Source organism: Pan troglodytes, chromosome 16 (assembly GCF_028858775.2).
Source record: "Pan troglodytes isolate AG18354 chromosome 16, NHGRI_mPanTro3-v2.0_pri, whole genome shotgun sequence".
Taxonomy (NCBI): Eukaryota; Metazoa; Chordata; class Mammalia; order Primates; family Hominidae; genus Pan; species Pan troglodytes.
Window position 1 is genome coordinate 74,299,618 of NC_072414.2, and position 13,164 is coordinate 74,312,781.

Below are 13,164 nucleotides of genomic sequence, written 5' to 3' on the forward strand. Positions count from 1 at the left end.
TGTAGTCAGGGGCAAATGCAGTTTATGCAGGCCAGCCCCTCAGCCCTGCAGCTCATCTGTAGTGGGCACTCAGCAGGAGGGGCTTGGTGGCCTCAGAGGCACAATAAGGGTCTGAGATGAGATGGAGCAGCTGGGAGGATGGGACAGCACTGAAAGGGTGGCCTGAGGTGTGACTTCACCTCTCTGGATCTCTGTTCCCCATCTAAATGGGGGGTCGCAGGGGGTGTGAAGATCTGGTGAGAAGCAGAGGCCAGTGGTACTGTAGACTGAGGCACTACCCGGCTGATCTTCACTTCAGGAGGCCACCCGGGGCAGGCATGGGGTTCACAGCCAGCCCCACCCAGGGCCCTGTGCTTACCCAAGACTGGCCTGTGCCCCTCCCTGCCTCCTGGCCTCCAGGTCTGAGCTGGGTGGGGGCCAGCGACCCTGGCCTAAATGTGGAGGATTTCAGGAGCTGTGCTCCGTCAGACCTTTCAGCTGGCTGGGGCTCTGGGCGCTTCCTTTAGACCCAGGCTGGGGGTACTGCCACCAGGAGGAAGGCTGAGGACTCAAGGGCTCGTTAGGATGCTGGTGTCATGGGCTGGAGACTCGGGGTAGTCCCTCCAGCCAGTGCCAGTCATGCCTGCAGCTTGTCCCAGCTTCTCAACAGCCCTCTGCAGGGGCAGCCCCAACCCCACTTTATACATGAGGAAACTGAGGCCCAGAGGGTGGCCGAAGACTTGTCCACGATCACACAGCAGGTTGGGGGCAGAGCTCAGGCTTCCTGCTGCCACCTCCCCACAGGTCCTTACAGACAGGGAGGGTGTGTCTGGGCCACAGGATGGGCAACCCAAGGGAGGGGAGCAGCATGCACAAAGCTGGGCAGCAGGGATCTTGGGGTGTGGGTGCAGGAGGAAGCTGCTTGCTCTGGGCTGTGGCCATGCAGTAGCACTCACTGGGCCCTCACTGGGGTCCACCCCGGTTCTCCCCACAGGCCCAAATACAAAGGCAGATACTGTGTGGGTAAGCGGAAGCGCTTCCGCCTCTGCAACCTGCAGGCCTGCCCCGCTGGCCACCCCTCCTTCCGCCACGTCCAGTGCAGCCACTTTGACGCTATGCTCTACAAGGGCCAGCTGCACACATGGGTGCCCATGGTCAATGACGGTGAGTGCTGCCTCCCATGGAAACATTGAGACTCAGAGGGTGGCGAGCGGGGTGTGGGTCCAAGGTTACCCTGTGATGCAAGCAGGAGACCCAGTCTCCACCCCAAGCCTGGGCCACTCCCACTGTCCCCTGGGGCTGCTGCTGGCCCCTAGCTCCCCAGTCTGCAGCCTTGCAGATAGCTACCAGCCCAGCCGGAGCCTCCAGCATGTTTGTGCTGCTTGGGAGCCTCCAGCCTGCCATGGATGTGTGTCACGGAGGGGTCTTCCTGGTGGCTTCCATACTCCTGCTCCAGCTGTTGCTGTGACTCTTCTACTTGGGCCCCCAGTGAACCCCTGTGAGCTGCACTGCCAGCCCGCGAATGAGTACTTTGCCGAGAAGCTGCGGGACGCCGTGGTTGATGGCACCCCCTGCTACCAGGTCCGAGCCAGCCGGGACCTCTGCATCAACGGCATATGTAAGGTGTGCCTGGTTAGGAAGAGGCTCTCCCAGCACTGCCTGCCCCCAGCCCCACTGGCGGGCCCCAGGTTCTCTCCTGGTCCTCCTCGGGCCACCCTCCCCATGCTCTACCATCGGGCTTCCTAGCCCCTACCCTCTATGACCTCTAAGGCAAAGCCCCTACCACGCCTCCTGGCACTGGGGACCCCCCCCAGTCAGGCCTCGCCCCACTGCGTCTCCTTGGATGCCTGCACCAGCACCGCCCTAGCCAGGAAACCGGAGCCCAGGCAGTGGCTTGACCTCTTGCTGGCTGGCTGACCCCAGGCAGTGGTTTGCTCCCTGATAGAGGGGTTAAATGAGGTGGCACAGGTGACATGAAGGGCTCTGAGCCCCGAAGAGTAGCCCTCAGTGTTTGGTAACAATTTATATTCTTATTTTTAATAACAACGATGGCCTCTCCTCTTTGCCCATGTCTCCAGCCACCTACTTGTCCTTGCTTCTTGCCCTCTAAACCACTGGGGTATCAAGGCCTGGGCTCCGAGGAGGACCAGGAGGGAGGTGCCAACCCCCAGTGCCTTTGATGTTGAAATTCCCTGCACGCGCTGCTCAGGAGCCCGTGGCGTGTCAGATCCCCTGCCTGCCCGCAGGCTTTGCAGAACTCTTCCCTTCTCTTGTCTCTTGTGATGCTCATGACATGCCTTTAAGGGAGGGGTGGGTCTCCCTGTCTCACATCTGAGGAAACTGAGGCTCAGGGAGGTAGAGAAGTTCACCTGGGTCAGAGGCACAGCTGGGGTGGGGCAGGGCCAGAGAGAGGCCTCCCGACCCCCACTCCGAGCTTTCTTCTCCTGACCCTGGCTGGCCCCCGGTGCTGGGGCCACAGAGGGCTGGCCGCCAGCACCAGGGGCCTCCCCTCCTCGTGTGTTGCAGAACGTGGGGCTGTGACTTTGAGATTGACTCTGGCGCTATGGAGGACCGCTGTGGCGTGTGCCACGGCAAAGGCTCCACCTGCCACACCGTGAGTGGGACCTTCGAGGAGGCCGAGGGCCTGGGTATGGGGTGGGACCACTGTGGGGAGGGGTGTGCTCTTCACCTGGTGGCCCCTTCCCCATCTCCCCCGGGCCCCTGTCCTTGGCCTCGTGGCCCCCACCCAGCCTAGAAATGGCTAAGCAGGGAGGGCTTGCTGGGGTGGATTCTTGCAGGAGTCAGGGGACCCCCGGCCCACATGCAGAGACCTGTCCCCATGGGGAGTCTTCCTGTCCCAGAGACCCCAGGCAGGGCCACCCCGACTTGTGTGTGGCCCCTGGGCCTTTCAAAGAATGGTCGTCTCCTCCTGAATCTTCTGAGACCCCAGCTCCATGCCCTCACCTCTGGTCTGTTTTGCACATGTTGCTGAAGTACTGACTGTGTGCTAGGTGATGAGGACATGCAGGTGAAGCGCTCAGTCCTGAAGGGGAACAGAACCTTCTGGTGTGATCAGTGCAGTGGAGGGAGGCCCAGAGGGCTGTGGGAGCACTGAGGAAGAAGGTCCTGGCCTGAGGAAGTCAGGGAAGGTTTCCTGTAGGAGGCGGAAGTTGAGCTGAATCATAAAACTCAGAAGAGATGGAAGGGGCATTCCAAATGGAGGAAAGAGCTTGCGCCAGAGCCCTGGAGGCAAGAAGGGAAGGCAGGGCCAGCTATGGGGCCTTGAGTGCCAGGCTGAGAAGCTTAGATTTCATCCCAGAGATGCAGTGCAGTGTGGTGGATAAAGCACTGGCCCTGGAGGCTGCTTATATTGCAGCAGGACGCTCATGCACGTTACTCTTCCTGTCTGCCTCACTTTGCTCATCTGTAAAACGGGGATAACAATAGTATCATGCTATAGGGCCATTACCCATGAGCTTACACATGTGAAGTGCTGAGAGTAGTGTGCGGCACGTGATGGGTGTGATGGAAGTGAATGAATAAAAGCAGGCCGCATGGGGATGAGGAGGGTGTCCCAGGAGAAAGGCCTGGGCACTTTGGTTTTTTTTAGAAAGAGAATGCCAGCCGGCCCTTAGAGTAGGGGATGGATCCAGCCTTATGATGAGACCAGTTTAGGTCCCCAAGAGAGGAGTGACGGGGCATGGCCACGGGGTCAGGATTTATGGCACCTCTGCAAGGTTTTGGTGACCTATGACCGATCCGCGCAATTTGGGGAGCTCAGACTTTAAAGCTAATGGCGAAATCTTTGGCATCAGCAGGCGGAGGCAAGTGGGGAGAGATGTGAGGGGAGCAGGTGGGGATAAGCAAGCTTCTCACCCTGGGCACAACCCTTGCCTGACAGGGTATGTGGACGTGGGGCTGATCCCAGCCAGCACACGTGAGGTCCGCATCCAGGAGCTGGCTGAGGCTGCCAACTTCCTGGCACTGCAGAGCGAGGACCCGGAGAAGTACTTCCTCAATGGTGGCTGGACCATCCAGTAGAACGGGGACTACCAGGTGGCAGGGACCACCGTCACATACGCACGCAGGGGCAACTGGGAGAACCTCACGTCCCCGGGTCCCACCAAGGAGCCTGTCTGGATCCAGGTGCCTGCCTCCCGAGGCCCAGGCGGGGGGAGCAGAGGCGGAGTCCCCAGGCCCAGCACCTCCCATGGTAGGTCTCGTCCGGGAGGAGTGAGCCCTGGGTTAGTCACAGAGCCTGGCTCTGAGCCAGACCCTACCTGGCTCAGCAGACCCTACCTGCTGAGGCCTCTACCTCAGTTTCCCCATCTTTAAAATGGCCCAACTGTGTAGCTGCAGTTCACAGAGGTGGCTGGGGTCAGCTCCTTTAAGACTGGGTGGATGGAGAAGACACCTCGTGCTCACGGGCCCCCGCCTGCCCACCCAGCTGCTGTTCCAGGAGAGCAACCCTGGGGTGCACTACGAGTACACCATCCACAGGGAGGCAGGTGGCCACGGCGAGGTCCCGCCGCCCGAGTTCTCCTGGCACTATGGGCCCTGGACCAAGTGTACAGTCACCTGCGGCAGAGGTGAGAAGTGGGGCAGGCACAGCCCCGCCAGCAGGGGCTTCATCTCTGGACGGGGACACTGGCTTCAGCTCCCAGCTCACTGCTGGGCCACCATGGGTTTAGAAGTTTGCTACTCTGAGCCTCAGTTCCCCATCTGTGAGATGAGGCTAGCAACCGCCCCATGCCCCAGGTCCACTGGGAGGGTAAATGGATGAGGCAGGTGGGTGCTGGCTCGCGGCGTGTGCTCAGTGTGCTGCAGCTCTTGGCGTTCTCCCTCCAGTGGACACAGCTCCCCCTTGATTTTGTCCTTGCTCAGCTCTGGCAGGTTTTGTGCCTGCATGTCTGCTGCGTCCCGGAGACCAGTCCAGTGGCCCCTCACCACACTGACTTATTTCCCTGAACTGTTTATGAAAAGTAGGGCAATTTCATTAACTCCGACTCTTCCTCCCCATATTTCCCTCAGTCTCCCCCCATGCTCCTCAGTCTCCCCTCTCTGTCTCTTTGTCTCCTCCCCACTGCTCCTCAGTCTCCCCTCTGCCCCTCCGTCTCCTCCCATAGTCCTCAGTCTCCCCCAATGCCTCTCAGTCTCCCCCCATACCCCTCGGTCTCCCCCCACTATCCCTCAGTTTCCCTCCGGCCCTCCAGTACCCCCGCCATGCCCCTCAGTCTTACTCCCCCGGCTCGGTCTCCCCCGCCATTCCTTGGTCTCCCCCCAGCCCCCTAGTCCCCCCCAACACCCCTTGGTCTTCCTCCCCCTGCTCGGTCTGCCCTGCTGTTCCTCGATCTCCCCACACCTCAGTCTCCCGCTTTGTCTCTTAGTCCTCCCCTTTCCCCCTCAGTCTTCCCATCGTTGACACTCAGTATCCTCAGGGTCTCAGAATCGGGAATCTGAGATACAGACATTTGAGCATTCCTTCAAATGCTATTATGATGACAAAGTGAAAATGGAGAACTGGGCAGATACCTTCCAAAGCTAGGAAACCCATTTTATCTAATACAGCTGTCTTTATTTTAGCTTATTTTATTTTGTTTTATTTTATTTTATTTTATTTGTGATGGAGTCTCACTCTGTCGCCCAGGCTGGAGTGCAATGGCGCAATCTCGGCTCACTGCAGCCTCCGCCTCCCAGGCTCCAGCGATTCTCCTTCCTCAGCCTCCCGAGTAGCTGGGATTTACAGGCACGCACCACCATGCCTGGCTAATTTTTTATTAGTGGTAGAGATGGGGTTTCACCATGTTGGCCAGGCTGGTCTTGAACTGCTGACCTCAGGTGATTCGCCCGCCTTGGCCTCCCATAGTGCTGGGATTACAGGCGTGAGCCACTGTGCCTGGCCTAATACAGGTGTCTTTAATTGGACAAATGTGAAAACCAACAAATACATTTGCAGCACTAGACATTTGGGGAATTGTCTTTCAGCAAATTGGCTGCTTCGCAGGTGGACCACTTAGGAGCGTCTGCAGAGGCAAGTGCCCTGTGGTGGCTGAAACAGACAGGGGTTCTTTGTCTCAGGCAGGAAGTCCCAGGTGCACAATCCAAGCTGGCGGGACCTGGAGCTGACTGGCCCTCAGCCACACCATCCTTGCCATAGCAGCCTCCCCTCCACTCCTGCTTGCCACAGATGGTGTCCTCCCTTCCAGGGCCTCTTGCAGTGTTCTAGGCAAGAAGAAGGAGAGAGGAAAGGGCTGACTCCCAGCGAGGGACTTGTGCCTTTTTCTCCTGAGCCAGGACTGTGTCCCAGACCCCCCTAGTTGCAGGGGAGCGGCAGTGGGGTGTGTTTTCAGCAGGTCCCAATGCTGCCTTGAACAAAATCAGACTCTGTTGGTGAGGAAAGAGGGGGATGGATGTGGGACTGGCAGCTCAGGGGAGGGACAACTTACTCTCGGGACCACGGGGCAGGGGGTGGAGCAGAGAAGGCAGAGCCACCAGCAGATGGGGTCCTGCAGCTGGGCCTCAACAGGCAGTATGGAAGTGAGTGTCCAAGGTGAGGAACGTGGCTGTGCAAAGTCCCCAGGTTGGACAGTGGCAGAGGATGTAAGGGACTGGAGCAGTGCCAAGGCTGGTGTGGGGATGGAGAGCAGGGGCTGTCCATTGATGCCCCATTTCTTGTCCAGACATTCTCTGAGCCATTGGGAAGGGTGTGGATGGTGGGACCGTGTGTCAGCGGCCCCTGGACACACTGGGCCCTGAAGGCTCAGGCAGCGGCTCCTCCAGCCATGAGCTCTTCAATGAGGCTGACTTCATCCTGCGCCACCTGGCCCCATGCCCTTCACCCGCCTCATCACCCAAGCCAACCCCAGGAAGGAGCAGAGGGAGCTGGTCTTTCATTCTCTTCCCAAGGCTGAAGCCCCAGCCCCTGGTCACCCCTCACTCCAGCCTGGGCCACCCTGGACACTTATGGTCCTCCTCTTTGGGTCCCTGGATGTGGAAATAGGCCTCAGGTCACGTTCAGTTTCCCTGAGGGGAAGGTGGCAGGAGCCACGGCTGGGTTTGCATGCTAGCAGCAGCTGGCATGGGTGGAGCTCTTAGGATGTGCCGGGCACGGGCTGAGCCTGCACATGCAAGAACACATGCAGCCCTCCCTCCAGGACATGGAGGAGGCAGGATTGTCGCTCCCACTTCACAGAGGAGGACGCTGAGGTTCAGAGAGGCCAAATGAGCTGCCCAGGCATCTCAGCTAGGATGCAGAGGGTCTGGGCACCCAACCCACTAAACCTCCACACTCTGCCACCCCTCCAGGGGCAGTCAGAGGGGAAGCTACATAGGAGAGGGGGTGGGTGAGAACCAGGAGGACAGCAAGGAGGCGACGGTGGAGGTCTGCCTTCATCCTGACATGGGCAGTAAGGCATCCTGACATGGGCAGTAAGGCGCTGTTCTGGGAGGGTTCTGGCAGAGAGGGTGTCTTTGGGTCTTGGGCGGTGGGCACCTGGGTGCCAGTCCCAGGCTGAGCGCCATGGCCCCTAGGTGTGCAGAGGGAGAGTGTGTACTGCTCGGAGCGGCAGGCAGGGCCCGTGGACGAGGAGCACTGTGACCCCCTGGGCCGGCCCGATGACTGCCAGAGGAAGTGCAGCCAGCAGCCCTGCCCTGCCAGGTGAGCCCGCCCCCATCCCCCACCAACTCCCCATCCCCAGGCATCCTGGGTCTACCACAGGCCCCTACATCTGGGTCCCCGGAGGCCCTGGGGAGGAGCAGAGGGAGCCGGGCTTTCATTCTCTTCCCAAGGCTGAAGCCCCAACCCCCGGTCACCCCTCACCCCAGCCTGGGCCAGCCTGGACACGTATGGTCCTCCTCTTTGGGTCCCTGGATGTGGAAATAGGCCTCAGGTCATGCTCAGTTGCCCTGAGGGGAGGGTGGCAGGAGTGGAGGGGCTGTGCCTTGTCACCAGACTTTGAGGGCAGGACACTTACCTGAGCTTGGAGCTCTGGAGAATCATCCACTGGCTTCTGGCACTGCCCAAACCCCGAGGGCCTGGAAACCCAGCCTGGCCCTCCCTGCTGGTGAGCCTGCCAATGCCACCTGTCTGATGCCATACTGATGACACCTGTGTGCCCTCAGCCGGTGGTGGGCAGGTGAGTGGCAGCTGTGCTCCAGCTCCTGCGGGCCTGGGGGCCTCTCCTGCCAGGCTGTGCTCTGCATCTGCAGCGTGGGGCTGGATGAGCAGAGCGCCCTGAAGCCACCCGCCTGTGAACACCTTCCCTGGCCCCCTACTGAAACCCCTTGCAACCACCATGTGCCCTGTCCAGCCACCTAGGCTGTGGGGAACTGGTCTCAGGTGAGTGTGGGATGGGAGGGGGCCCGCCTCCAGCTCCACCCTTGGTCTTCAGCTACAGGGAGGCAGACAGCCTTCCTGGAGACCTTGTGGGTGGGAGGGAACCTGGGCATTCCAGGGTCCAGCCCCTGACTCTAAAGCCTCAGGGATCAGGAAGCCCCTGGCAAGCATGGCCACAGTCATGGCCTTGAGCTGGGAAGGGCCAGAGAGGGCTGGCTGGGGTCTCTGCCACTCTGACATCAGGCAGTGGACAGGTTACCCAGCCTTGCCCCAGTGTCCCCTGGCAGCCTGCCTCCCAGGCTAAGCCCCTCACCCTGGCTTCCCCTGCAGTGCTCAGTGACATATGAGGAAGGGACTCAGCACCGAAATGTCCTCTGCATCAGTGACACCGGTGTCCCCTGTGACAAGGCCCAGCAGCCAGCCAGCGAAGTCACCTGCTCTCTGCCACCCTATCGGTGGCCCCTGGACACACTGGGCCCTGAAGGCTCAGGCAGCGGCTCCTCCAGCCACGAGCTCTTCAACGAGGCTGACTTCATCCCGTGCCACCTGGCCCCACGCCCTTCACCCGCCTCATCACCCAAGCCAGGCACCATGGGCAACGCCATTGAGGAGGAGGCTCCAGAGCTGGACCTGCCGGGGCCCGTGTTTATGGACGACTTCTACTACGACTACAATTTCATCAGCTTCCACGAGGATCTGTCCTACGGGCCCTCTGAGGAGCCCAATCTAGACCTGGCGGGGACAGGGGATCGGACGCCCCCACCACACAGCCGTCCTGCTGCGCCCTCCACGGGTAGCCCCGTGCCTGCCACAGAGCCTCCTGCAGCCAAGGAGGAAGGGGCACCGGGACCTTGGTCCCCGAGCCCTTGGCCTAGCCAGGCCGGCCGCTCCCCACCCCCACCCTCAGAGCAGACCCCTGGGAACCCTTTGATCAATTTCCTGCCTGAGGAAGACACCCCCATAGGGGCCCCAGATCTTGGGTCCCCAGCCTGCCCTGGCCCAGGGTTTCCACTGATGGCCTGCAGACGCCTGCCGCCCCTGAGAGCCAAAATGATTTCCCAGTTGGCAAGGACAGCCAGAGCCAGCTGCCCTCTCCATGGCAGGACAGGACCAATGAGGTTTTCAAATGATGAGGAACCCGAGGGCTGCGGAGCACCCCACCTGCCCCCGAGACCCAGCCCCACGCTGCCCACTTTGTACCCGGTCAGCAGCACCCACTCCTCTCCTAGTCCTGACGTGGCGGAGCTGTGGACAGGAGGGACAGTAGCCTGGGAGTCAGCTCTGGAGGGTGGCCTGGGGCCTGTGGATAGTGAACTGTGGCCCACTGTTGGGGTGGCTTCTCTCCCTCCTCCTCCCATAGCCCCTCTGCCAGAGATGAAGGGCAAGGACAGTCCCCTGGAGCCGGGGACTCCCACCTTCCCAACCCCAGGACCAGGCTTATGGGACCTTCAGACTGTGGCAGTGTGGGGGACCTTCCTCCCCACAACCCTGACTGGCCTCGGGCACACGCCTGAGCCTGCCCTGAACCCAGGACCCAAGGGTCAGCCTGAGTCCCTCAGCCCTGAGGTGCCCCTGAGCTCTAGGCTGCTGTCCACGCCAGCTTGGGACAGCCCCGCCAACAGCCACAGAGTCCCTGAGACCCAGCCACTGTCTCCCAGCCTGGCTGAAGCGGGGCCCCCCGCGGACCCGCTGGTTGTCAGGAATGCCAGCTGACAAGTGGGAAACTGGAGCGAGGCAAGTGGTGTGGGCTGGGCGGGCAGGGAGTTTGCGCGGGACCTTGGTGACTGTTTCGTCATCTGAAAATGAGCAGAGTGGGACGCAGGCGCCGTCTGTCTCGCCTTCCTTGGGGCGGGGGTTCCCAGGATTAGGGGAATGAGGGGACCTGGGCCCATTCCTGGGCAGCACAGGGGGCCTCAGGGAAGGCAGGGACAGGCACACTCTGGCAGCACAGCATGCCCCAGGATGGAGCTGGCTCAGACAGCTGCGCAGTGGGGAGGGTCCCTGTGTGGCCGCCAGGCCCAGTCCTGCCCAGCAGGCAGCAGCTTCCCTGAGGCTCTGCCTGGCTCCTCCAGGCTGGACTCAGCCCACTGCTACCTGGCTCTGCCCTCAGTGGCTCCACCCTCCTTTGGCAGTGACCTGCAGACGTCTGAGCTGCATGAAAGAAGCTGGCTAGTGCCCCCTCCCTGGGTCCCCAGATGGTCGCTGCAGGAGAAGCAAGCTTCTGCTCAGATTCCTAATTTTGGGGTGGGAAGGGGCAGGCTGAAGCCCACAGGGCTTGTTTTGCGCAGGGATAGCCAGCGATTTGGCTGCTGGTACCAGGACCCGGCCTTCCTTCCCTGGTGCCTCTGGGAAGCGACGAGGCTGGTCAGGATAGCTGGTCAGGGGTGCCCACAGGGTCTCCTCCCCCGAACCTCTGCACCAATGACACTGGAACACAGGCCCTTTGTCCCATGTGAGCAGGGACGGCTGGTTGCTGGGGGGATTTGACTTTTCATTCTCATGGTCTTCCTGGGAGGTGGGTGGAGGAGCCTATTTTGCAAATAAGGAAACTGAGGCCCAGAAGAGGGCCCCTGTCTTGCTGAGGTCTTGCTAGCCTAAGTGGGTAGTTTCCTGGCTGTGGAGGCCTGGCGAGGATGGGATCTGCCTGGCTTTCACGGGTCTGTGCCCCGTAGTGCTCCACCACCTGTGGCCTGGGTGCCCTCTGGAGGCCGGTGCGCTGTAGCTCCAGCCGGGATGAGGACTGCGACCCTGCTGGCCGGCCCCAGCCTGCCCGCCGCTGCCACCTGTGGCCCTGTGCCACCTGGCACTCAGGCAACTGGAGTAAGGTGCATGAGGATGGAGCCAGGACAGGCATCCCCAGGGCATGGGGTGGAGCCCTGGTTCCCCACGGCCTGTGTTCCGAGAGCGGCAGGGAAGGGGAGGGCTCCAGGCTGCATGTCTACGTGCCTGATCGCACCGGATTCCGAATCTCTTGGGAGTCATCTCATCTTTGTCTGGCTTGACCTGTCTCCTTTCCTCTGTATCTTTGACCCCATCTGGACTTGTTCCTCCCTTTCTCTGTCTGTCCCAGCCCATGGCAGCCCCTGGCCATGCCACCTTTTGCCTGGGGCCTGCCAGCCTTGGCCTCTCGCTGGGGCTCTTCAGGGATTTGCCCCCGGCTGGGGCGTGGGTCTGATGCCTTTCCTGCCACACGCCTCACGGGGTCATGCCTGTGGGCCTGCACGTGGGGATGTGTCCACACAAGTCTCTCGGTCCCCAGTGCTCCCACAGCTGTGGCAGAGGTTCCTCAGTGTGGGACATGCAGCATGTGGACACGTGGGACCTCCGGCCACTGTGGCCCTTCCGTTGTCAGCCTGGACCTGCCAAGCTGCCTGTGCACTGGCCCTGCGGGGCCCAGCCCTGCCTCAGCTGGTACATGTCTTCCTGGAGGGAGGTGAGGCCTGGGCGTTGAGTTGGGGGGAGGGGACACCCTCAGACCCTGGCTGTGCCCTGACTCCTTCCCTGCCCACCCAGTGCTCCGAGGCCTGTGGCGGTGGTGAGCAGCAGCGTCTGGTGACCTGCCCAGAGCCAGACCTCTGCGAGGAGGCACTGAGACCCAACACCACCCGGCCCTGCAACACCCACCCCTGCACACAGTGGGTGGTAGGGCCCTGGGGCCAGGTGAGCCAGGCTGCGGGGGGGAGCAGGGAGCAAGTGCTTGGTAGCGCCTGGTCAGTCCTGGGTTGGGTGAAGGAGCTGTGGAGTGTGTGCTGTGAGCCAGGCTCTCTGTGGCCCCTGCACATGCAGCAGTCAGTGGACGAAGCCCTGCCGTGCTGGTGCTCACACCTGACAGGGAGAAACAGACAAGGAAAGGGCACGTGTGCTGTGATGTCAGGGAAGGCCTTCCGAGGAGGGGTCTGGGGTCAAGACCCGAGGGAGGAGTCAGTGATGCCAAGGACAGGGATCGAGGGGACAGCAGGTGTGAAGTCTGAGGCAGGAATGATGAGCTTGGGGAGATCAGGGAGCCCAGCAAAGGCCAGTGGCAGAAGGGGGCAGAAGAGGGGCCTCAGATGGGCAGGACACCTTCTGCTGGGCCTGTTTGCAACTGAGGGGTTCAGAAATGTCAGATTTGGGCCCTGAGCTGGGTCTGGGAGTCAGCTGGGCCAGCGTTTGAGTCTTTGTCCGACTGGCTGCTGAGTGACTCTGGGCAGGTTGCTTTGCTTTGCTGGGTCAGTTTTCTCATCTGTAAAATTGGGACGGTTTTGGGAGAGGAGGGTCAGGAGGATTAAATGGAGGAACGCAACAAAGCACAGGGCCGGGCACAGCACGACACTGGCACAGACTCAGCACATGTTTAGGGCTTTCAGACCTGCACCTGTTAACAACAAAGCCTGGCGGGCTGGGCCCCAGCTGTGAAATTGTCTCCACCCCTCCTGCCCATGGGCTGCGGCAGGTCCTCTGCCCTGTTCCTCGGGCACAGCGGTGTCTCGCCCACGTCTCTGCTCACTGCTGCATCAGGGCTCCATCCCGGGGCCCCTGCCCAGGCCTCTCAGGCATGTCCCGTGTGAGGGGCTCACTGCCCTGCCGCCCCAAGGGCTGTCCCATGGTTCTCATGCCCCTTCCCTCTGCAGCAGCCGATCCCACAAGTGAGAGTGGGGTTCCAGCACCAAGTGGGCTCTAGGAATGGGAACAGGTCCTCCAGGAGGCACTGAGAGGGCGGCTGGGAGCAGGGGCAGGCCAGTCAGGCACAGGGCGCAGGGACGGCTTCCCAGAGGAGGTGTCCCTGCCCCCACTGCTAGGGCTGGCCCTGGAGACACTCATTCCTCCCCTGCTCCCCCCAGTGCTCAGGCCCCTGTGGTGGTGGCATCCAG

The 13,164-nt window shown here is 61.3% G+C and overlaps 1 protein-coding gene across 1 annotated transcript in view; it reads left to right on the plus strand.

Annotated features, from left to right (window-relative positions):
* Positions 1-13,164, plus strand: part of LOC743568 (A disintegrin and metalloproteinase with thrombospondin motifs 7) — a 49,379-nt gene that overhangs the window by 23,608 nt on the left and 12,607 nt on the right. Inside the window, 14 exon segments of the mRNA XM_063794430.1 lie at positions 974-1,143; positions 1,469-1,604; positions 2,506-2,627; positions 3,881-4,125; positions 4,427-4,568; positions 7,510-7,636; positions 8,101-8,317; positions 8,645-9,293; positions 9,296-9,440; positions 9,442-10,048; positions 10,987-11,139; positions 11,574-11,747; positions 11,828-11,974; positions 13,135-13,164. Of these exon segments, the coding sequence (XP_063650500.1) occupies positions 974-1,143; positions 1,469-1,604; positions 2,506-2,627; positions 3,881-4,125; positions 4,427-4,568; positions 7,510-7,636; positions 8,101-8,317; positions 8,645-9,293; positions 9,296-9,440; positions 9,442-10,048; positions 10,987-11,139; positions 11,574-11,747; positions 11,828-11,974; positions 13,135-13,164 (3,064 nt within the window).